At 39.3% G+C, this 24,001-nt stretch overlaps 1 protein-coding gene and 1 long non-coding RNA gene across 3 annotated transcripts in view; one reads left to right on the top strand and one right to left on the bottom strand.

Annotated features, from left to right (window-relative positions):
- ITGB6 (integrin subunit beta 6) overlaps positions 1–16,642 on the bottom strand; it is a 33,185-nt gene extending 16,543 nt beyond the window's left edge. Inside the window, exons 1-7 of one of the 2 annotated variants that reach the window (XM_030488361.1) lie at positions 16,569–16,642; positions 13,630–13,834; positions 12,472–12,718; positions 11,449–11,614; positions 10,742–10,903; positions 9,901–9,996; positions 4,799–4,888 (exon numbers count right to left, since the gene is read on the bottom strand). In XM_030488361.1, coding sequence (XP_030344221.1) covers positions 4,799–4,888; positions 9,901–9,996; positions 10,742–10,903; positions 11,449–11,614; positions 12,472–12,650 — 693 coding nt within the window. In that variant the 5' untranslated portion in view covers positions 12,651–12,718; positions 13,630–13,834; positions 16,569–16,642. Of the gene's footprint in view, positions 1–4,798; positions 4,889–9,900; positions 9,997–10,741; positions 10,904–11,448; positions 11,733–12,471; positions 12,719–13,629; positions 13,835–16,568 lie in introns of those variants that run through there. The other variant, XM_030488362.1, reaches the window with a different exon arrangement.
- Positions 827–20,236, top strand: LOC115608880. Its single transcript, XR_003991677.1, has 3 exons — positions 827–944; positions 8,928–8,930; positions 20,225–20,236. It is a non-coding gene; the product is annotated as an uncharacterized LOC115608880 (long non-coding RNA).
- Positions 20,237–24,001: the final 3,765 nt, after the last annotated feature.

The following is a 24,001-nucleotide window of genomic DNA, read 5'->3' as shown; positions in this document are numbered from 1 at the left end:
GGGGAATGAGCAAAACAAAGCAAGTGCCAACAGAACTGGCTTTCAGTGGGAAGCAATGGTGGCATCAGTTTAATATCCACTATCACAGGGCTTATTTGCTGCCCTTGCAGGAGAATAAATTCAGTGCTTTATTAAATCATCTTTCATCATTAAGTGCTCTGCTGACTGATACAGGTTTTCCTTCAGCTCTCATCTTAAGAAAGGATTTGTCTCCCCAGTTGCATTGCTAGAACTGGACTTTTCCTGATTAGCCAGCCTATGTCAGTATTGCTCCCTCTTCCTCTCTCCTGGTAGAATTTCCTGGTAGGCTGTTTCGCAAAGACAGGCAGGGTAGAAGAGGAGGAGCCACACTCTATGTTAAGAAGAACCTTGACTGTATAAAAGTCAACTATGGTGATTGTGGAAGCCCTATTGAATGCCTATGGGTCAAGATCAGAGAGGTTGTCTCCAAGGGGAATCTTTCAGTAGATTCGTTCAGGCATCTGCTACCAACCTCCAAACCAAGACAGTAAGGCCACTGAAGCAGTATTTGGGTCACTTGAGCATGCTTCAGGTCAACAGAAACTGGTTCTTATGGGTGACTTCAGCTACCCAAACATTAGCTGGAAGAACAACACAGCAGCTCACATGTCATCCATCAAGTTCCTGGAATACATAGAGGACTGCTTCCTCATACAAATGTTAGATGTGCCAATAGGAATGAGGCAGTGCTGGACTTGCTACTCACAAACAGAGAAAACCTGCATTGTAATATCTCAGTGATAACATTGGCTGCAGTGATCAAAATATTGTGGAGTTTGGGATCTGGCTGAGCCTGCTGAAGTCTAGTACTAAGAGCAAACTTCAGCTCATTCAGAGCTCAGTTGGGAGGGATTCCATGGGAAGCTTCTGTGGAGTATAAAGGAGCTAGTGAGTGCCGGGAGATTTTCAAGAATGCTCTCATAGTGCAAAACCAGTTCATCCCCTTTAAAGGTAAGTGAAGTAGGTGGAGCAAGAGACCCCCTTGGCTTAACTGCAAGCTTCCGAGCCTCCTCAAAACCAAAAGAGAAGCATACCAGAGATGGAAAAGCAGACAATTAACCATTGAGAACTATAAAGGCACTGTCAGGATGTGCAAAGATGCAGTCAGAAAAGCAAAATCTCAGCTCTAATTGAAACTGGCCAGAGATGACAAAAACTACAAGAAAGGGTTCTTCAGGACCCATACATTGAGAGGGTCCAGAGAAGGGCCACAAAGATGATCAGAGGACTAGGAAGCCTTCTGTGTGAGGCAAGGCTGTGAGAACTGGGTTTGTTCAGCGTGGAGAAAAGGCGGCTCAGGGGAGACCTTATCACCATGTTCAAGTATTTAAGCGGTGGCTACAAAGAAGATGAAGATTCCCTTTTTACAAGGAGTCACATGGAAAGGACAGGGGGTAATGGGTACAGGCTAATCCCAGGGAGATTCTGGTTGGACACAAGAGAAAAATTTTTCACAATGAGAACAATCAGCCATCGGAATAATCTCCCCAGTGAAGTGGTGGATTCCCCAATGTTGGATACTTTTAAGATTCAGATGGATGGGGTGCTGGGCCATCTTGTCTAGACTGTTTCTCTTCCAACCTGGTATTCTATGATTCTATGAAACAAACCTTACAACCTCTTTTATGGCAGGGCAGGCTCTGAGCTCAGTTTTGCCTTAGTGCGGGGCCTCCATGAGTTAGCCCAATGTTTGCAGGGCCAGAGCCAGAGTCGAGCAGCATGGTAAGCTCCCACAACCAGGGGGCTTGCTCCCTTCCTTTCTTCTCACAAAAATTCCTGCCCCGTGAGCTCTTGGTGGTATTTCAAGTTGTATTAAAAAAATGTTTTCATTTCTTAAATCGATCTGTTCAATCAAACTTTCATTTCTTAAGTGAACTCTCTCATATCAAGTTTTTATATTCAACTCTTTAAAATATTTTATAGCAAATTTGCTTACACAGCTTAACCTTAATCCAAGCCTATAGCACACTATGGGGAAATTCCCTATGACTTCACTAGGCTGTGGATCCAGTAAGTGGAATTTTTTCAAAAATACATTAGCAATTGCTGAGAAAAAGTCTCACTGGCTTGGCTTTGTGCTCTTGTGAGCTTAATTGCTTTACAAAATACCCCCATGAAGAGCTCACTGACCTTACTTCAGTGAGTCATTCTAGTCAAGGCATCAGGATGATTCACTGGAATAAAGGTCTGGCATGGTAAAACAAACTAAAAGTAGAATAGGTATAAACCTGCATAGGTGACAACTCCCTGTTCTTTGTAAATGTCCTGGGTTCCCTGGAAATTTGTCTTAGGGTTGTCTTTGGTGGTTTTTTATTAACATCTTTTCATTTGGAAAACCTTATCAGCAAGCCAAGGCAAGACACAGTCCTGCAATACACAGAGCTCTTTCCAGCACACAACCAAAGCAGTAGAACTGTGCCCTGAGCATTGGGTTGGTAATATTGGTATCTCTGGATATGTCCAATTTCCCCTTTGCATTTGTTTTAGAGTTAGGTGCTTATGTTCCTATTGCAACAATGCAGAGTCTTGCATACAATTTGTTCGCAATAGCTGGGCTCTCACAAAAGGACCAAATACAGCACACCTCTAGATAAAACTGTGAATGTTGGTATTTGCTAATGTTTCAGGAAATACCACTAAATAATCCCTCTTCTAACAGCAGCAAAACTACAAGGCTCAAATAGAGAGCAACTGTGAGAGAAAATTAAATGCTCCTGAACACCAAGTCATAATACTTTGAATCCTGGTGTCTGTACTGGGTCATTTGAACATGCCTTACTGTTGTGAGAGGTCAAAATACACACCTTACGCCATGAAAATGACACATAAACTGTGACAAACTCCAGTTTCTCAGATCCTAATACATATGAGGACTTCTAATGGTGTTTTAAATCTACTAAACTGCCTGGCCATAGTTTGGGGACAAACTGTGGACAGTTTAGTGAGCTTTAAGCCATATGCAGAGAAACATTTGTGGTTCAAAAAATTTTCTGAATGAAACAACAGATGAAGCAGTGTTACAAATTTGTGGCCATGTGTTACCTGGCCTTTTTTAACATATTATATTTCTTTGGTTTTATCTTCCTGTAAGTGAAAGGACCGAGCACTGAAAAAAAAAAAAAAAAAAGAGTGGAATTTTTCTGAAATTTTAAAATCCTGGAATGACTTCAATCAAATGGCCTGATATCTGTCGCAATGCATTTTAGCCCATAGCTCTGCATTACAAAGCTATGCAGAATTCAATGTTAAACAAAGCAAGCAGAAATGCGCTTACAGAAGAAAATGAATCATACTTGGAAAGAACACAAGAACTCCTTGTTACAAATATTTTGACAGCTCAGACTTTCTTAACTTGCTTACTTCCTCCTCTGAAGCTTTTAGATAGCAACACATGGTGAATGGCATTAGCAAACCTTGTCTTTGTACAGCAAGCAAAGACTTGAAAGCATTTTCAAAGTGTTAAAAGACTTAGCCTAACTCTACTCTTGGGGGGCAAATAGTTATTTATTCCTTCTTTGTGGGTAAAGAAACAGAGACACCAGACACTAAATTACATTGCTGAGAGTATCATGAAAAGACTGTGACAAAAATGGAATTATGTCTTCTGTTTTGCATGTGATTTTTAACCATAGGTCTACCCTCATTTTCCCCTTTCCCTGTCCCCAAAAACTCAGATGTCTGGTCTTATGTCAAATAAAGTGGTTTTCAGTGTTTCCTGCTTGAAATATTTTCAATCATGAAACAATAAGACTGTTAACCTTTAAGGTTAAGTGTAATAAAATGGTCTCCAGGAAATTTTGTGTGCGACATGTTGCTACTGTCACTTTATGCATATGTGGGATTTTAAGAACCTATGAGCAACTCTGGCACATAGTCCAGACATGCCTGAATGAGGACACAACAACTCGTGGCCCAAAGGCAGGAGCACTATTCCTGCAGCTTCCTTCCTGCTGCTATGGGAGCAGACCAAGCATTATGCTCAGAGTCCCCTCCAAACCCTGCCCAAAGAACAGCTGAAACCAGGACCGGCCAAAACAACTCTAGAGCTGTACCAAGGTCACCACTGATCCATGGTATATCAGCATAGATGTGCATTAAAATATCTGTGTGAAGATGTGTAAAGCTGTCAAAAAACATTCCCCTGACAGAAGAGAACCAGGCAGCCAGGATACATTTTACAAACAAAGCTCTGAAGAGCAGTATTGTGTTTATGTTCCTGTCATCCTTACAGCATTTCTTGGTATTATCTAAACAAACCCATTTTGGCTCCTGCATTCTGCCTTTGAAAAACCTCAGAACAGCCTCACAGGGGCAGCATCAAATTGCTAAAGCAGAGAAAAGCACTGAACAGAAGATAGTGCTTTTTTCCCCCAGATATTCCTGCAGACCAATTGTACATCTGCTCTGCTGACAGCTGCCGATGGAAAGAGGGTTAAGTCTCTGTAGAGATACTGAACTAAATACCTATATTAAAGAAGGCTTAAAAGTAGTTGCGAAATACAGGACTATGAAGAAGGCAAGAGAGATGAGACACTGATGTGCATTTAGCATTCCAGCAGAAGTAAGGAATGACAGAAGGTTATTGGGATTTTGTTCCTGTGTTCACTTAAAATTCAGAGTGAACAAAACTTTTCCTGTTAAGATCAGCACCTAAGCATAAAAAATTATGTTACTGGAATCAGTGCATAGAAAGAATCAGACACTTGTTTTTACCAAACTGCAACCTAATTTTGAAAATACAGACATGCAGGATGAAAACACATTATAACCATCTTACCTGATATGCAGCAATGATCAGCTGGAGAATATTTCCAGAATCTTTCTGTAATCGTCCAACAGTAGCTCCAGGAATAAGCTTTGCATAGTTCTGAAAATGCAAAAAAGAATTTAAAGCACAAAAAAAGGCTAGGTGGCAAGAAGCTACTATCTGAAAAAATAAAACCAAACCAAACAACAAAATATACTGAAGCCAACTAAAATAAACAATAGTGAAGTTTTTTATGTTTTCAAGGACCCTTGCAGACTCAGTAACACACGTCCTCTTGAAAAAGTCCTATGGAGAAGTTCTGATTTCACTGAAAATTAATGGGACATATATTGCTAAATCACCGTGCTGTGCTTAGAGGTTTGGTACTGTAGTAGTTTTCAGCTCTGATTTTTCAAATTTAAAAAGAAGATATATTCTATCAACAGTTATGGTTTTTTTTTTTTCTCTAATAAAAATAACCAAAACCAGATTCAGCTGCTCTACTGTTGCTGTACTATTCGAGAGTCTTGGACCCTCCATTCAACAACAGCAGTCACTTTTTTCTCTTTGCAAGCAACTGAAAATCTTGGATTCTGATTAGTGAGGGCACAGAAGTTAAGTTTAAACTAAGAGCTAAAAGAACTTAGAACAAAGACCCTTTAAAAACTGTTTCGCGTTTATATTTGATGCACACCCCACATGTATCCCAGTGGTCTGTGGCTATGATTAATTGTATGCTGACTTTATGTTAATAATGTAGTGCCAATTTAATGATTTATTTCAGTGATAAGTTATTTTTTCTTTTTGTATTAAATTGCATTGTGACTCTAACATGACAGCTAGATTTTAAATATGTTTAATTAAAATTTATGTTGCCTGATAACTACATGAATATCTCTTGCTTGTACCCATGCCTTTGGAAAATAATAAGTGTTCATCATTAAAGAAACACACTGTAAGGTTTATTTTCTTTTGCAATTTATCATATCAATACTGTTATTTTAAATAAAAAAATTCCAGAGATCTATTAATAAACATGGGTAATTTGTTACCCTATTATCTCTTTTATACTTCACATCTCCAAAAGCCCTGGGATAACTTTATATATTATATAAGGAATACTTGTAACTCATTAGATTTCTAAAGTGTGAATGTAAATCAGTGGGATTTAACTGCATTTTATGTTACAGGTGGTGACTTTATACTCCTGGCTCCTCCTGTGATTAGTGCTCTCTCAAGAATTCTTAGAATATTGAAATGCTTCATTTTGTACACGTGGACCTTTTGGAAGATAATTAAAGAAAAGATGATAAACCTGGAATATAAAGTATAGCACCACGTAATCTGCGGTATGCAAACCAAGCAGCAGGAATATACTGTTCTGAAGACTTCAGCTGATCTTTCTTCTTTGAACAAAAATTTTCTGCATGGTGATACAAGGATGACGTTGCAAGCCCAGTCTAAGTGTGTATCTCCACTGGTTAAACCTTACCTTTTAGCAAATATTTCTGTTTAACCATTAACAAGGAGAGGCAGACTGATGTTTTTGGAGTGATACTGTTGTAAAACATCCAAAGGATGTAATCGAATTTAGTCATTTAACAAATACTCATTACCAGGTGAACTGCCATTTTGTAGATACTCTGATTCATGTTACTGAACTTTGGCAATTACATATTTAAGTGGGGTCATATCTAAGAATTTTCATCATAAATAGAGTGCCATGCCAAATTTATAAAAAATATTTTGTATTCTGTGCAAGTGTGGAGACTGGAGTATTTTTAGTTCAATTTTCAGCAGTGAGAAGCAGACTGAAAACCTAATTTTCAAGATGTACTCTCCTGCGATATAAAAAGAAATAATTTGTCCAAAAAAGAGCAATTTCTCTTTCAAGAGAAGTGCTGCTTAGTCAGAACTAAAGAGGGAGTCTTTTCCTTTATCTAAGTTTGAATAAATTTTTAAAGAATTCTGCTTGAAAACAAATATCAACAATAATTGCAGCTAGATTGCTGTGCAGTAGCTGTTTGGTTGCATAGAAGGATCAAAACCAACACCAGCTATGTTACAAGCATACATATTCTGTGCTTGTGCAATCAGTAATATTTCTGTATTAGATAATAATACACATACATGTAAGTGGATAAACTGAAAATTCATTTGAAGAGGATCAAGAATATTCAATGACTGATTTATTTTGGGCTAAATTGTTAGGGATTATACAAGGCTAGAAATATAAAATGTATATTTGACAATCTGAACATTGCACTTAAGACTAATGGAATCCATCAAGTCTATTTCAAGAAGTGCTTTCTAAGTCTTCACAGTCATTTTAATGTACATTTGTCCCTAAGAACTGAATTATCAATAGCAGTGGTCAGGTTTTGGGGTCTGATATAATTAGATGCTGAGTTCAAGTAGATTTGGAATATTTGAGGAGAGGCTTCCCACCTTAAAGGATAATTAAGTCTGGGCGGGTTTTCTGAGAAGGACTGCAGAATCTCCATCACTGAGGTGTTTGAAAAGATGCAAAACACAAAGACAAGAGTGGTTTAATTGTGGTGCCTAAGTGCCAGTTTAGAGTCCTCTCACACCTCTTCCCAGCTACCTCAGCAGTTGTCATAACACAAGAATAACTCTCATTGTCTTGCTTTGTTCTTTTTACATTCCTAAGCATGAATACCTGGTTATTGTTATTTATATTACAAATTTGAACCATGCAGATGAACACATGACACTATTATTCTGTTTGCAGGTCCCACATACACCCTTGAAAGTATACTGTAGTGTGGAAAATCTGCACTGTGAGACATACATGATTTTTGTACTTGCTATGACTGATTTTCTGCATCACCTCCAGGACAGAAAGCAGACCATAACAACGATAGCTATTCAAATAAGCAACAGAAAGCAGTATTAAAAGATGAAAGCAGCAAATAGAATATATTGAGTGAGATTACTATATACCCTACAAGACAGAAGATAGTTGCACTTTCTTTTCCTAACAGAGAAAGTAACAAGAACAAACCATTCCCCAGTTGGGTTAACAATGGCTTGCATTTTTTGTTAGCTATAAAACTTTGTTTAGTGTTCTCAGTGAACAAAGGGTGCCACTTGATAACTTTGATGCTGGTATAACACTGACACAGGGATACTGAAATAAAATCTCCCTGATAAGAGCAGTGTTGGCCAACTCTGAGGGTGACTGCCACCGATTCCTAAAGGAAAATATAATGTCATCAGTAAGAGGAAAGTTTCTTTGGACTAAATAAGGCTCTGTAAATCAAAGAGAGAGTTCCAAACTACCTCCTAGAACAGCCCTTATTCATGCAGCTCCTATTAAAATCAGGAAAACTGTTTCACTTGTCATTAATTGAGCCCCTATTAAGAAATTGTTAAGCAAGAATGAGGTTAGGAAAGTTTTTTAATGTGCAAATTTTATCTAATCTATGCTATGACTATAGAATCCCACTGCATTTTTAAGTGATTGACTTCGACATAGATGATCTACATTTTCGTGCTTCAGCTCAGCATTCAACACAGTCTTTAAAGAAGCTAGGCAGTCACTGCTGCAAGATGCAGATTGCTTCCTCCCTTGTCAAGTGTGTAATCTGAGAATCAGTTTATCAAAGATGTGGCTCTTGTAACTCTTTTCAAACACCTGGAGCATTAGTCTTACCCAAGGTGACTCCACAGCTCTACAGGAATCAGTTGCAGAAGCACTGGGGTTCTTCCCTGGGTTACAGAGAGGACAGGCAGAGAAAATGATCATACTGGTGAGTACCTCAAGGACTCATCTGCTCTCTCTGCTGTAACACAGGACCTTTTCCCCTTGCTTTTGTGTTTTCCATGGGGTTATCACACCAGAGGAGCACTTTTCTTCTCATTCCTTTACTTCTGGCCTTTAATGAGGAATGTTGAGTAAACTTTCCTTTGGAAAGTTAAGCTTATTGCATCAGCACGATCACCCTTACTGACTCCCTCTCAAACAACCTGAATAAATTTGGAGGCACAGTTTCGCTTGTCCCCTTTCACACAGCAGCATGTGGCCAGGCAGCCAAGCTTAGGCTCCAAACCCCCTTTTTATCCTCACTGAATTCTTATCTAAAATTTCTTTTTGCATGTGAAGATTTCTTCCCAGCAGCAGGACTGGACAGAAAAGGAAGTAAGAATTGCCAATATCCTTCTTATTTTATCTTAGAGAGCTCTTGCTCATATTCACTGCAAAAAGCAGTCAAGTGGCTGTTCGTGGCTTTGCCTCAACTCACAGCTCAAATATCCACCAGGCCAAAAGAAGCATGGGTCTTCAGGAAGGTTTTATATCTGTAGAGGCTGAAAATGGGTGACTGCACAGATGACTGATGGAGCTGCAGGTATGAATGATATTAAATTTATTAAAAGTAAGGCTTTTGCATATCTGTGAGCACTGCTGCTCTGCTCTCCCTTCTCTCCTGGCTCCCTTTTCCTATGACATGACTTCACAGAGCAGAAGATTAATTCAAGAACAGGATTCTGCTAGTCCTAATGTCAAAAATTCCTGTAATGAAGTGTTTCCTCTCAGTAGACATGAGGAACGATACATAAGGGAAGAGGACTTTGTCCATCATGTTTGGTATTTTTAATCTTGCCACTAGTTTCCTATTTGTATCATTGGAAAGAGACACAGAAACAAAGAAAAATGAATAAAACTCTCAGGTCAGCAGAAAAAAAAAAAAAACCACCACAGTCTCAGAGTTGAGCTTGAAGACAACTGTATTTTTCAGAACGCATTTGTGTCTTATAAGAGTAGGAAAAGGCTCAACTGCCCTTCAGCCTTATAAAATACAAAAGGCTAATCACATAATGATTACACTGAATAGTTTAGCATTGCTCACTTTGACAATCCTTGACTTAAAAAATTAGTGTGATTCAACTTGAAATCCAATGTAAGAGTTACTTGAGAATATCAAATTCAATACATGAAGAAGCACTTCCTAAGTAAAAGAGTCGTCTTCTGATATATAACTTCCTAGCTATTTTTATTACATAAATATCTTGCTGAATTCAGTCCTTAGTACTGGAATTATTGTATCAGCTGTGAAAAAGGGTGAACTTTAAAACAAGTACTGGTGAACTGAATGTTTTCATTTGCTCACCTCATATATGTGAACTTGCTCATTTGTTACAGCAAAAATTAATAGAACATTGTTTTGTACAAGTTTCTCAATTAATTGTCCAATTGTGGGATACTCCTGCAAATAAACAGAAGAGAGGTATATTAACCCATTTTTCATGTGCATCCAGTTGCTAATTACCTCCCATGAAACACACATTCAAATAATCATGATTAACACTGCGTTCTCTGTATACTATAAACTATAATTAGGCACTACAAGTACACAAAATAAAAGATAGTGTATATCATTGCCTTGCACTGTTTTTAAGGAAACCCCTCTGTGAAAAGCACACTGTCAGCCTCAATACTGACACTTGGCTCAGTAGCATCTCTGATATATATATAATCCAAAGAATTAACACTACACTAGAGCAACTGGATATTTGTCCTACACTGAACACCATAGTGCATATATTCAGTATTTTTGAATACTGAATCTTAAGCTGGTAAATTCTCCTACACAGTGTCCTACAAGTTCCTGAACTCCTGAAACCACATCCTTATAGGGAACAAGATTACGCAAATTTGCCTTCTCTGCAGAAGGAAATACTAGTCAGTCCTGTTCCATGTGTTTTCCAGGTTAGCAGGAATAAGATTTGTGCTTCCTTTTTTCCTAGTTGTAGTCTATCCTAACTCCACACAAACACACTTTTTACTGAAATCTGTAATTACAAATGAAATAGATTACACGCAATATCTGGATTCCCCAGCTTTAACACATTTCAGTGGTAAAGGTACACTTTCATTAATTTTCTAAGTTTCTCATGTCCATCCTTTCATTTCCAGAATGTGAGAGTTGTATAAAATTCATAGTAAATTACCAGAACAGTTGACATGGAGTATTCATTATTGTGGTCCAAATGACAGTTCCCATCATTAGGAATAACAATCCCTGCCAGTTTGCTGTCCATCCCAAAATGGGAATCAGCATCACTCACAAACACCAGCAAATGTAGAGAATCATTCCTCCATCCAATTTTTTCCTGTCATTTAAAATGCATTAGTTTAGCAGGCTGTATTGCACTCACAGTATAAAAAAGCAGCAAAAGATTTGGAGAACGGCACCTCAAAATAAATGAAGAGAATAACTTTCAAGGGAGTGTCAAAATTATCACAACATTTCTTAAGAGATGATGTTCATTCCATTGTCTTTGGTTAACATTTTGTCTCCCCATTCCTGTGTATAATAACATGGGCTGGCCGTGTTCATGTCAATCTGCTTACCATTCTAAACATAGTTAATCAAAAATATTTAAAGAAAAAACAATCAAGAAAATGGACCCAGTAATTACACAGTTGTTTTGATTTTTTAATCCCTGGCAACTATAAAGAAACACTAAATATTGCAATACGCATGTTTTACTTGATACAGCCAAAAGTATTTTCACACAAATCTAATGAGGCTCTTGGACTGCATTAAAACAAAATCCTGAAAAATAATGACCTGCTACTTTGAAATACAACCATATGATACTAGAAGTGGAAATATACAGCATAATTACTAAAATACCTGAGAAGTTTCAATTACCTTGCAAACAGCTGCCTGCATAATTGCATCAAAACCTCCCTCTGGAGTGTCTATATTAGCAGAGATTCGCTGTCTTTTCACAATTTCATTGAATTTTTCAGCATCATTTGTTAGTGGCAAAACATGTTTGTATCCAAAGGTGGGTAAGCACTCGTACGGTACACTTCTACAAGATAAGTGAGACAGCTTATGGATAATGCAGAGTGAAAAATCACTTCAATGGCTACTTCGCAGGCCTGTCTGGGTTAGGTTTTGGTCATGTATCTTCTGTGTCTCAGACAGATCTAGTGAAAAACATAAGATCAAAGAGCATCCAGTGTGGTGGGCAATACAAAGAGGTCTGCATAAAGCCTGGGAAATGCCTCTGAGATCAGAGTAATTCAGCCCGTTAAACACATGCAGTCTTTGCCATGCTCCTTGCTGTGCCTTGTTTTAATACTCAGAAGCACATTAGGATCTTTAGTCCCTTAATGACATTCAGAGAGCACCACCAAGCTATGCAGTCCTGCTTCAGGCTGCAGAGCACAGCTTCTCTTCCATGTAAATTAAATAAGGGTTAGGGCAGCCTCAGTTTAGGGGATACTGCTAGAACTTAAGGGGAAAAAAAGCAGGAAAACAACATTGATGGGTAAATGAAATTGCTATTCTGTGTTGGGTTTGAGCTTGCACCTGCTTAGTATAGCAATGTCATAAAATTCTTATCTATATGTATATATTCTAGCAAATTAAATAAAAATACATGATTATGCTGCATACCTGTGTGTTAACCCATTAAGGACATTTATAACTAGCAGCAAAAGCTAAAAAGCAGGATCATTCCCAGATACCTCTCTCCAAATAATGTAAGACTCAGAATAATGAGCAGAGTGTGAAACTAATAAAAACCAAATCTTGTTTCCCAAACTGACTCATTTACAGCTGGAAGAGGTTCCAGTGAGGCTGCTGAATTGAATTTTATCCTAAAGATTAATATTATGACTTCATGTTGTCATGCGAACAGATGCAGGTATTTTTGCTGCCTACCTGCAAGGGTTGCTTATTTCTGCAGCTGTAGTTTTGATAAATGGTGAAACTGGTTTTTCAACAAAAGATCCAAACCCCAGTCTGAAGTTGCTTGTCAGTTTTGACATTTCTTTAGAAAGAGTTGAGCCCAATTCTTTGATTGTATTCAGATCATCATCCATGGAGGCTGAAAGATCCATGAGGTAATATAGATCAATTGGATAATCTTCAGTTTGCCGAACCTTGATATGTATTGTTTCTTCATGTCCTATTAAGGTTGTGAGAAAGTGGGATACATGTTAGCGCTTCTATACAGAAGTTATGAGCAATGCCAATTTTTTCATAAATATATGTATGGTGAAAATCATCTAGTATTTTAAATCACCAGCAGAATTAAGAAAATAACTTTAAAAATTCTCTGTCAACAAAAATCTCAAATAAGGATCTAAAAAATGAAAAGCAGTTCTAGTGGGTCTTTTCCTAAACTGTTCTTCAGTAAAGCCGTAAGCATAGATTTACAACTGATTGCTCTGTTTGAAAAAGTAGGAGAACATCACTTCAGCAGTATGCAGCTTTAGAAAATTAGTTATGAAGATATTTAAAGCTAAAGGTAGAACTTATGGGACATCACATGGACTTCAGATATTCAAAGAAAACCAGAGTGTACACACAGATTTTACTCTCAGTTCCAATACCATGATACGACCTAACTGGTTGTCTCCTACATTTCTTTATTCCAAATTTTCTCCAGGAAAAATTCATGTCTCAAGATCTGCAAAGTAGGTCTGGAGTGTTTCCATAAATGTCACTGGTACCTTGTAAATTCTCAAAGCAAGATTCTATGCTGCCTCTGAGCTATGCTGTTTGCCAGACCTGCAGGGTAGAGGCACAGGGCTGGGGACGTATGTGGTGGTTTCCATTCTCTCCCTGCAACCTCAGTAGAAGAACTAAAAAAATATATCCTTAGGTTTATGAGGTACCCAGCAATTCTGAAAGTGTTTTGAACTCAGTCAAACCTGGGTTTCATCTGATGAGTCAACAGATAATTTTGGATTCAACACAGGGTTTTTATCTGTATTCTATCAAGATTTTTTTTTCTTTTTTTTTAAAGATGGTTCAGTCTGATAAGCCTCAGAATATAACAATTTAAATCCCACATCTATGAACTGAATAACTTACCTGGTCGCAGCCTGAGAGTTAATTTTTGAGGAGAAATCTGTGTAACATCAGAATTCCTCTTCTGGGACGCTACAGTTAGGGGCTTGTTTCTGTGAATTTCTACTTCTGAAAAAGGAAACTCAATCAAATCCAGCTGGCATCCTTTTGACAAAAGGTTTTCTGGGGTATCGCACCTCCCATGAGTTCCAACCGAGTCTGTGTAATTCTAAAACAAACAGGAGAAGGAAGGGATGAGTTAAATGTATTTACTGATCAGCCACAAGCACCTGGCTGACGAAAGGTCAATCCAATGCAGGGAACAGAAACAAAGGTGCAAGTTAGTGCAAACTAGTGCAGGAAGAAATCTAGGTGGCACAGAAATCTAAATTTGCCCTTCATGGATCATGTCACACAGCTGTATAATTAATGTAACTTACACCGATTTGGTATCCTGGGAGAAACTGCTCTATTGTTGGGGAATGGGAATTGTGCCACTCACTGCATTTGGCTTCTTACAGTACTACGAATGATAACACAAAGCCCATGCAAGTCCCTGTTTTTAATATGATAGGATCATGCTGCAAATTCATCAGCCTTTCCTGAACAGTTTTGAACTGCTGATGGAACAGCATCATTTAATAGCAGAAGAGGTCTTAGAGGTAAGAGACTCCTACAAATTTTGTTGCAAACCGTGGGGTACCCAGTGTCCGCTGCTTTTATTTTGACCTACTCATTCTCCTCAACACTCATTTAGCATGTTCATGGAAGCAGGTAGCAAGTCCTTCTTACTCTGCCTGGTGCCCAACAAGCCCCAGGGCCTCCTTCCCTCACTCCCCAGCATCAGCAGGGCTGCTGGCATGCCCATATCTATCTGATTACATTTGGCCCAACATCCTACTTGACCTTTTCTCATCTGGAGGAAATTACAAGCCTATCGATATTGGTTAGATAGCTTTCAGTTTATATTTGTTACTCATTTCACTTGATATGCAAAGTGAATATGCAAGTGCACTTGAAAGCACTTGATATGCATTCCTTTCCACAACACTGCTGCAGGGTAGGTACTATCCCCCACAGTGAAGTTAATGGTTACAAAGAGGCTTCTGTGCCTTATTACCATTTCCTAGAGCTATGTCTAGAGTTTAGATCTTCAAAATCAGTCAGCTGGCTCCTGAACTGGACACTGCTCTGGCCTGCAAGACCTTTTGACCAAAATCTGGGCAATGCCCAGCAGAAACAGCACCAAAACATTCAATTGCCGGATGATGGCCATGAGTCAATACATGAGGCTGCTCTCTTCTCCTGGATTTGGGTGAGAATCCAGAGTTCAGCCATTAAGCTGCAAATATTCCTAAATTCAGTCATTGAAAAACTTTCCATCCAAAGCAAAACAAATTTACTTAGAACCTATTAAAACCAGAACTGGCACCCTTCTGTCCACAAAAATGTCACCCTTCATGCCTGAAAATTATCAGGGATCTTATTCACTTTATGGGAAGCAATGGTGAGACACCTGATTTGAAAAGTCGTTCAATCTCACCAACTACTTCTTGAACACAATGCGCATAAAAGTCATGTACCATTATAAAACTTTCACAGGGAGATCCATATCATTTCCTTTAGTTACACTCTTTGTAACTTTTCAGAACATGTGTGAAAAGGCAAACTCATATTTCAAATATAATTACAAGGTGTGTTTTTATCCTACAGAAAACAGTGGTTTCTTTGGAGGCACTTCTGTTTACTAGTGCCTCCACTAAAGCTCCTACGTCTTTGGCACTCTTGATGTGCTGTTCTCTAGCAAATAAGTGAATGAGCCTATGAACAAATTAAAAAAATCATGTTTACTGCTCTGAAGTTTTCAATAGTTCCACTTTTTTTTTTTTTTGAGCATTGTGTTTCATTTTTGTTTTCTGAAAATCCATGGCAGTAGTCAAAGTTCTGTGATCAAATTTCATTTCAGTTTTGGTTGTTAAGTACAAACATAAAAACTACTGCAAACACACTAATGTGGCTGGGGTTTTCTCCATGGGATTTTTTTTTTTTTTTTGCAAATGGCTATATTATTTTTAGAAAACTTATTTTTTTTAAAAAGTGCTCTTTGGTCTTTGTCAGCTACTTCATGAAGCAGTATGTTAGTCTCATTCTAGCTATCATTTTGCTATTCAAAAAAGCAAGAAATATATTTAACAGCAAAGGTGTAAATGAGAAACTATAATGAAAAAGACTTTATTTCTCTGTTATTTCTGGCAAGTTTTTAATTGTGATAGCTGATATCTTGCTAACATTAATGAACTAAGTCCTAGAATATTTACTGTGAAGTAGGGAGATACTATTTAGCATTATTTACAGGTGAAAGTTTTTAAAACAAAGATGTTAAGTGGCTTGTATGGGGTTACACAGAATGCAACAGATATACGGGGGAAAAAAACAGATTTTTAAGCCAAACGTTTTAACCAAAACATTTACAACTGTATCATACTAGTTATAAAACTGACACTATCATCATACTTAAAATCAATCACAGATTAGTCATTTGTATATGCAAACTGCGTGGAGCACCCTCTGTTTACACTGTCTGGCTTGGCATGTAATGTATAAGATGCAGTCTGGTCTCTGACTTGATGTCTGGCTCCTCATCATCAGCACCATGGGTGAGTCAGCCTTGAGACTGATGAACTGAGCCCCTCTTACTAGCACTTTTATTTCTGCCTTAGGTGAGGAAGGCTGTCTTTAAAAAACAAAAAAAAACCAAAACAAAAACAGAACACCAAAGCCGTGAATAATAGACCGTAAAGGCTAGATCACATTCCGCTTTTGATTCCCAGGAAGGCTTCACTAAGCACTGCATGCATTACAAAACCACAGCCTGACCCAATTAAGTCAATACTTCATCATTCAGAGCTAGTACAACCACTTCAACTCTTACTTTGAAATTTTTTTTGTATCATTTACTCTACCTCTTGAGAACACCAAGCACAGTGTGGTCCGGAAAGCAAACAATCTTCACAAGTCACTGCGCTTTCCTGAGAACAGGTCCCTAAATTTAAATCCAAGAAGATAAATAAAAATATTAATAATGTGTTTAATAATTCAGTTTACAAAGAATGTTGGCTTTTAGAGAATGCGAGAGGTGAAAAATGCACACTTTTAGCCATATTTAGGATTACTGATAAAATTTCTTCATAAAGGTATTTCTATTGGTAGAAGATTAATCCTCTAATTAAAATTAAAATCACATAATTGCTGGCAATTGACATATTTACTTTTGCATGCTTTATGCATGGCATTCACTGAGAAAATGTTACTTGTTTTCTCCAGTGCACCTGGTAGTGTTACATGTGTTTCTGCTATGGCGTAGGTAAGACATTTCCAACATAATCAGGGATACTAGAAGAACAGATTTATGCTCACTCTATATGCTTAAAATTGCTTCACTCAGGTCTGTAGATACGTGATACGATTTTAATTTATCATGCAAGTACCAGTGAAACACTCAGTCACATATATAGTATCAAGTTTCTCAGCAAATCAAGCCATGATTAATATAAGCAAAATTGCTCAAATGCCCATCTCTTTCATACATGTTGTGCTACGTGATGACCACATTAATCTTAGGTGAATTTGGAGGGCAGCCCTACAGCAGTCTGTCAAACAAACAAAAAAAAGTCATTAAACAGAAAGGAATGATTAAATATTGAAGACAGAAAGCGATTTTGTGTCAAATTCAAGCAAGAAACAATGCAAAACTGGTTTTGAAATGGATTTCTCTACCCCTGAGCCTTACCTTGCACATAGTTATTTCTGTGCAGAAATAGGAAACAGAGGCAAAGCAATTCAATCCCCATTCGTTTTCAGTGCTGGCTGCGTGACAAGAAAGTATTAGCGTGTTAATTATCATCCGCGGAAAGGTAGAATGTCGTAAAAATCACAGTCCTGGGGGGTATGTTTTCAGGTGTCACCAACACCGGATTGCAAGGAAACTTCAACCCTACCAGCACAGAGTATGAATAAAAGTGAAAACAAGGGCTACCTGGGCAGGTAAAGAGGCAAGCTGTGCGTAAAGTAACATGAACATGGTTATCACTTCCTTGTTTTCCTAGATTCCTTATAAGGTATAAGGGGAAATTCATTCAGGTGCAGATTTCTGTCAATCCCAGTCACTCTGGGTCCTAGAGCAAGCCAGCCAAGACAGCAGGTTTTTGTATGCACAGCAACTCTTAAAAGGTTCCTCCAAAATAACGCCTTTTATTGTTCCCTGAAGGAGCACGCTAGCTAGATGGAGCAGTATGAGTGCCAAGTGCGTATACCTGGAGAGATGTAAAAATCCCATTTTTTCAGATTTCCTGTTGTGGAGCGAAACTTCTAAAGGCACCTGTGAAAAAAAACCCAACAAACAAAACAACTGAAAAGCAATCACTCATTATAATTGAGGACCTGGCTTCAGTGGTTCAAGATAGAGAGAGAGTACCTTTATTTTATTAACATTGCAAGCTGAAAAGGAAATGCTGCAGTTGCAGATTTTTGTTAATATGTAGAAGGAGGAATAATTGCATTCCCAGTTCTGCAACCGACTTGGAAAAAACATCATGTCAGCTTTAACTCTATGTAATAAGTGACCAAATATTCTACAGCTTAGATACAACAATATAACAAGTTATTGATATCTCTCTTTCCCCCACACCCCCTGGAATAAAGACAAAACATGCATTTCTTACAACCTTATTAAAAGGAAATAAAATTTCTTATTTGTAGATTTCATCTCTTCCCATCTTTTATGCTCTGCTATTGCCTGTTTTGAAAATCATTTGTTCAGGACAAGCCCTCTCGTATCATAAGAGACTCTATACAGTGCAGCTTAAAATTCTAATTTCATTGTGGGTGTTGCTAGCCTGAAAATATGTATCCTTTTTTTCTACAGTCAGAAATCCTACCAAAGTTAGCTCACAAGGTCTAGGTTGCTCTGACCAAGAGAACTGGCAGACTCAGACCTCCGTTTTCAGACCGGTGGTAGCTGCAATCTTGGGGCTGGATACGGAGGTAGGGATAGGTCTATACTAGTTAGACTCAACATGCCTGAAAACATTCCTGGGCATTGAGGCCAACTGGCACAGAAAGACCTGAGTTTATGCTTGCAAATTACCTATTGGGACCATTCTAGCAACCAAATTGTGCCCAGAAATTGTTTGCAGAGAGTGTTAATTGAAAGAGGTCAAATTCATGCCAGGGAGCATTTTAACAGTTTAATAGCAGAGGCAATCTCATTCTAGTGCCTGGAAATATTCCCAGGCACATCCAATTTTACTAGTATTTACACAGTCTGTGGGTAGTTTCAAAGCAGTTCAACATGGATTACGTCAAGCCTACCTTTGCTCTGCCCTTGTGTTCCCACCCCTTTGCTCCTACCAGTACTCATGTCCAAACAAACTGCGAGATGACTCAAACTGATCCAACTGAAATCTAGTCACCTTCCGTGGGGAAGGTGGGAGGCTGCTTTTCACCTGGGTGGGTTCCTTGAACTGTGTGGCTGCACAGTCCAGAGTGAGTGCCCAGATCAAGGGAGGGACGAGGAAAGAGGCAGAGTTGGCAGGAGAGGTGGGAATACATTAGGCTGAATTTAGCCCAGCTTAGGCTGTTGTGGGACTGTATCTCAACACTTCTGTTTACAACAGCATTCCTAAGCCTTCTTCAATTGCTTTTTATACCTTGGAGTGTCCTTTGTAAGGCACTTGTTCAGCTACAGCAATTTCCTGTGGCATGAAAAAAGATCGATTAGCTTATGTTCCCTCAGCTGGTAAAGATGCAACTCCGTGAGGACACTGTAACTACGTAAGGTCAAAAAGAAGTGGAGTCAACTGAAAGTGTTTGCTCATACTAAGAAGAAAGTCCTCCTGCTAAGTGTTATCCAAAACATCTTATTTCACTGTTTTTAATTTACATTTATGTACATGTCCTTTAATATTGTTGCTATGTCTACAGCCTTGCAGAGCTCCAAAACCCAGTGCCTTCCCTGTCAACATAGAAGGTCACTATGCAGGTGTTACTAGGCCCTGGTAAGATAGCAAGGCTTCAATCCATGTGCTCAACTGACTTGGTGGCAGTCCTTCAGCCACCAAAAGGTGCCAGGCACCAGCAGTGTCCCAGATTAAGGACCAGCCAGCTGAGCAGCTGGCAATCAGCAAATGCTTATCCTTAGGTTCAAGATGATATCGAACTTTTTAGTGTAGAGAGAATAAATACTACAGCCTACATAAAACTTACAAATTCTGTTTGATACTATCAGTTTCCTCATTTGCTTGCGTGGTAGTATTTTATATAGGTCTTGGCAAGGACAGCATGACTGGAGGCTAAGTGCCTGCCTCTGAACGGGATGGCGGCCAGACTATCTCAATAAGTCTTGCCTGAATAAAATAACTAAGTTTCTCCAAATTATTAAGAACAGACCTCCCCAGATTGTCTGGAGAGAGCAGAAAAGGAAAAGAAAGTAGTAGAACAAAATATGACAGAAACATACAGGGAGAAAAAAAGAGAGAAAAATCAAGGTCAGATCTGATTTTTAAAAACTCACACAATGAGAAGCTCACAAGACTGGGCAGAGTGCCCCTCACTGATAGAGGCACAGGAGGTTAAGAGAGGTCCAGAAAGGGAGACAGCACGTTCCAAGAGTAGATCTTGGGCAAGGCAAGAAAACCTAGGCAGGAAGCTGGCTGGTGATACTTGTTTTGAAACGTCATCAAATAAATATCTTGTGTTATATCTAAAGGTAAGTTGACCCGGAAATTCCTCTACTAATTTAATGCTTTACTGACTTTAACTATCACACATGCTAGAAGAGAGGCATAGCAATTTAGAGTGCTGATGTGGGGAGGATACGTAAAAGCCTTTGTGGTCCTGGCATTGCTTGGTTTGACAGCAAAGTCCCCCTTCTTTATAAGGTTTGGAAGACAGAGTCCAATCAATCTTTAACAAATTCACTGGCAAGTAACAGACATGGAATATTGAGGTACAGAAAGCAAGCAAGCTAAAGTTTGGGACAGGGAAGAAGAAAAATCAACTAAAAAGCATTAGACTCAAGTTGCACTTCATTAATAATAGTGGGGGTTTTTTCTCTAGAACAGTGGTGTATCCTTTCTGGCACACTGAGCTGAATCCACAAGTCAGCCTTGTGATGGGTCTGTAAAGGTTCCAGAATGGGAAGTGTTTGCCTACAGAAGCATGCCTCTCCATTGGTCCACTCAAATCTAAAAATTACTTCATTTTAGGAAAAATATAAGCCTCTCCTGCAAATAGGTTATAAACTGATGTAGCATAATTATACACATATAGGGAGACCCACCCAAGAGAAAACAGCAATTAGTTCCTTTTGTGCTAGACAAAACCTGGAAGAGGACGTTTGTTAGCTCAAGTGAAAGCGTATCAGCCAACATAAGAGATCAGTATGCCCCAAGCTCATCAGAGCAAGGAAAATCTCTTTTAATTTGAAGCTGGAGAGCTATCCATATGGAGGAGAAATTCTTGGGAGTGATCTCTCAGCCTCACACACAACCCAGCTCTTAATTCCCAATGCTCTTCTCACACGCTCTCACCCTGAAAGCCTGGAAAAACACAGAGCAATTTAAAGCCTGAAGGTCCCATGTGCTGAGATGGTTCTCATAATATTTACAAAGGTGGGGGAAAGTGTCTCCTACACTTCAGAAAACGTTTCTTTCTTCTTGCCTTTCATCAGAGAGTTCTGTGGGACTGGAAGCAGTGAGGTGGTGTCTCCTTTCCCTCCATCATATACAGCAACATTCACATCCTCAGTGCATCCACAAGAGGCAAAAGGGCTATACTCCTTATGTCAGAGGCAGGTTACTTTGAATTTGAAACATCTGATGCCTTTATTCTCTCCCTGGTTGGCTTCCAAATCAAATCTGTCCAGGAAGTTCCTGAGGATTTCTAATGGGGAATCAAAGAAGACTTTCTAAGTTTTGGTCAAACTTTTTAACCTAAAAGATGACAACAGAAGAATATGCAAAAGTCTACAGAACGAGTATTTAAAATACTGTTCTCCCAAAGAAGACATATGTTCTGTAGCTGCATGGTCAAGTGCTTCCAGACTCTTGGGCCAGGAGAAATGAAAAGCATTTTCTTCAGAAAAAGTCTACCCACAAATATATCCCTCAGCAGCCTGACAGACCCAGTTCCAAAGAACAGCAATGGCAGATGTTTCAGAGGATGCCTGTCAATTAGCTAAGCAATGAAGCCTGGAAAAAAGTTTCCAGACTTCAAACCTAGATTCCTCTCTAAAGAGCTAGAGGTGATTTGAGTAGCCACATAGCAGTGTGGATGTCCTGCAAACAGGCCAATCCAGCACAGACAGAAACCACACACAAATACTTCCGTGACACTGGAAGGACTGTCCTGACCCTAACTTTGCTCCAGCGTAGGTCCTGGCAATGCTTTAAGGAGAGCTGGCAAAAACACTTAGAGAGGAAGCATTCGGGTCCCCTATAGACAACATGGAGCCTGCAGTAAATGAAGAGCTGAATGTAGAGTGACTGAACAGCTTCACTCCAGCTTCCATGTTTTGAGGTGTACTAATATCATACCCCGATAGGGGCCTAGGACCAAAACACTGCTGTGTGGGGTAAGTCACAGAGCCCACCCGAGATGTGGGTAGGTATGTGAAAGGGCAAAGGCCTCTCTTACACTCCTCTCCAGGTGATGTTTGCAAGCACGGCCACACACAACAGAGAGTGGCTTTAGAAGAAGAGGAGGAGGGGTGTCTTAGCTCCTTCCAGTGGGTCGCAGGAGCTGAAAAGCCACACAGATGAAAGGAATTTTCCTCCTCAGGTCTGAGCAAAGTGGGGTGTTTGGGAGTCATGACTCAGGCCATGATTCATGCTCTGGTCTCCTCATTTCCGGACCAGTGCGCTGCTGTTAGATGAGGGCAGAGAGTGAAGTCAACAACCTACCTCTGAACAGAGAGGAGAAGGGGGAAGAAGGAGGAATTGCTCACCAACTGTGCAATGAACAGGCAGGCAACACCTGGAGTGTTTTCCACTCGTATTTACCTTGCCCACAGCTCTGACCTTGCTGGTTTCAGCTGAGGGTGTGACCAAACCTTTGTTCCTGGTTTCCCTCAATAGGTGAGCACCATGAAAGATTTGTTTGGTTTTCACATTTGAATACATTCTCACACTCAAAGTGAAATAATCAAACTTCCGAACTGCTCAAGTGGAATCAGTGGGAAAATCACTGGCATTCAAGCAGGACTGCCAGCCAGCCACCCACGGCACTCAAAACTTGCTGGGGATTTCCACACAGCCTATCAAATCTAGCCTCAGTGTCTGTTTGCTTTTCACAGCTATATAGTCCACCTTGTTCTCCCTACGCTATAAAAGCCTGGTGCTGGGGCATCAGAGCAAGCACCTCTGTTCAGTATCGGTGCAAAGCTGAGCACGCTGGTGACGAGAACTGCGCTGAGCACTGACTCCACAGCACCTCAAACCTCCTGCACTTTAGCTGAGGATCTTTCCATAACTTACTCTGTTTCAATTAGTGTAAAATGCAAACTGGATCTGCTGCCCCTTTACAGAAGGGCCAAAGTGAGTCCTGAGACAGGCGGGTTGCAGCAGCACCAAAAGAAACATTTAACACAGTCCTGCAGCAAGCTGGGGTAAGCAACAATGCAGAGGGAGAACTTGCTTTTGAAAAAGCTGGTGGGGTTGTGCAAACAATGATGTGTTCAAACCTGGTACATGCATATGTAAATTATGAACTACTAAACTGGGATTAAATCACTTGTAAAAAGTGATTCCACTCTCTGTGCTTAGACACAGAAAATAAGTTTATCTTATAGTTGACCTTGCTGTACTTAGACCTAGAGAAGTCCAGTGCTTTGCTGAAACACACGGATAATCTAGCATAAGCAAAACAGATAAGCATGTTTAGCTCAGCACCCAAACAGCTGCTAAAAACTAAGGAAAATGGGCTTAGGCACTGCCTGAAACCAGCTACGTTTCTGCAACTTTCCAGCATGAACTTGGCCAGCATGGTTTCTATTTACAGACAGGAAATGTTCAGGCCACTCACTCCTGCCTGTGGGTTTTCTGGTAAAAGAGCAGCATTTAGGCTTTCAGGAGCCTTTTGTGCAGAGTGCTGCCCTCTTATGGCTACTCTGCTACGCTGGAGTAGAGAAATGATAAAAACTTACACGGAAAAAAGACGTTCAGCCCTATTACCTTTTAGCAATATTTTGCCTTGCTACATATGTAAAAATCTTTGGAGGTATTCGTATCTCTGCTAAAAATTTGGTCATTTATGTTATATTACAGTTATTTTTTGTTAGCATGCTTTTTTCCAAATTCCTGTCTCATCTCTGACAGTAAACTGAACGTTACTTCTAGTG

The sequence above is a fragment of the Strigops habroptila genome, chromosome 5 (assembly GCF_004027225.2).
Source record: "Strigops habroptila isolate Jane chromosome 5, bStrHab1.2.pri, whole genome shotgun sequence".
Classification (NCBI taxonomy): Eukaryota; Metazoa; Chordata; class Aves; order Psittaciformes; family Psittacidae; genus Strigops; species Strigops habroptila.
The sequence above is the reverse complement of the archived record's forward strand: the minus strand, read 5'-3'. Positions and strand labels throughout refer to the sequence as shown.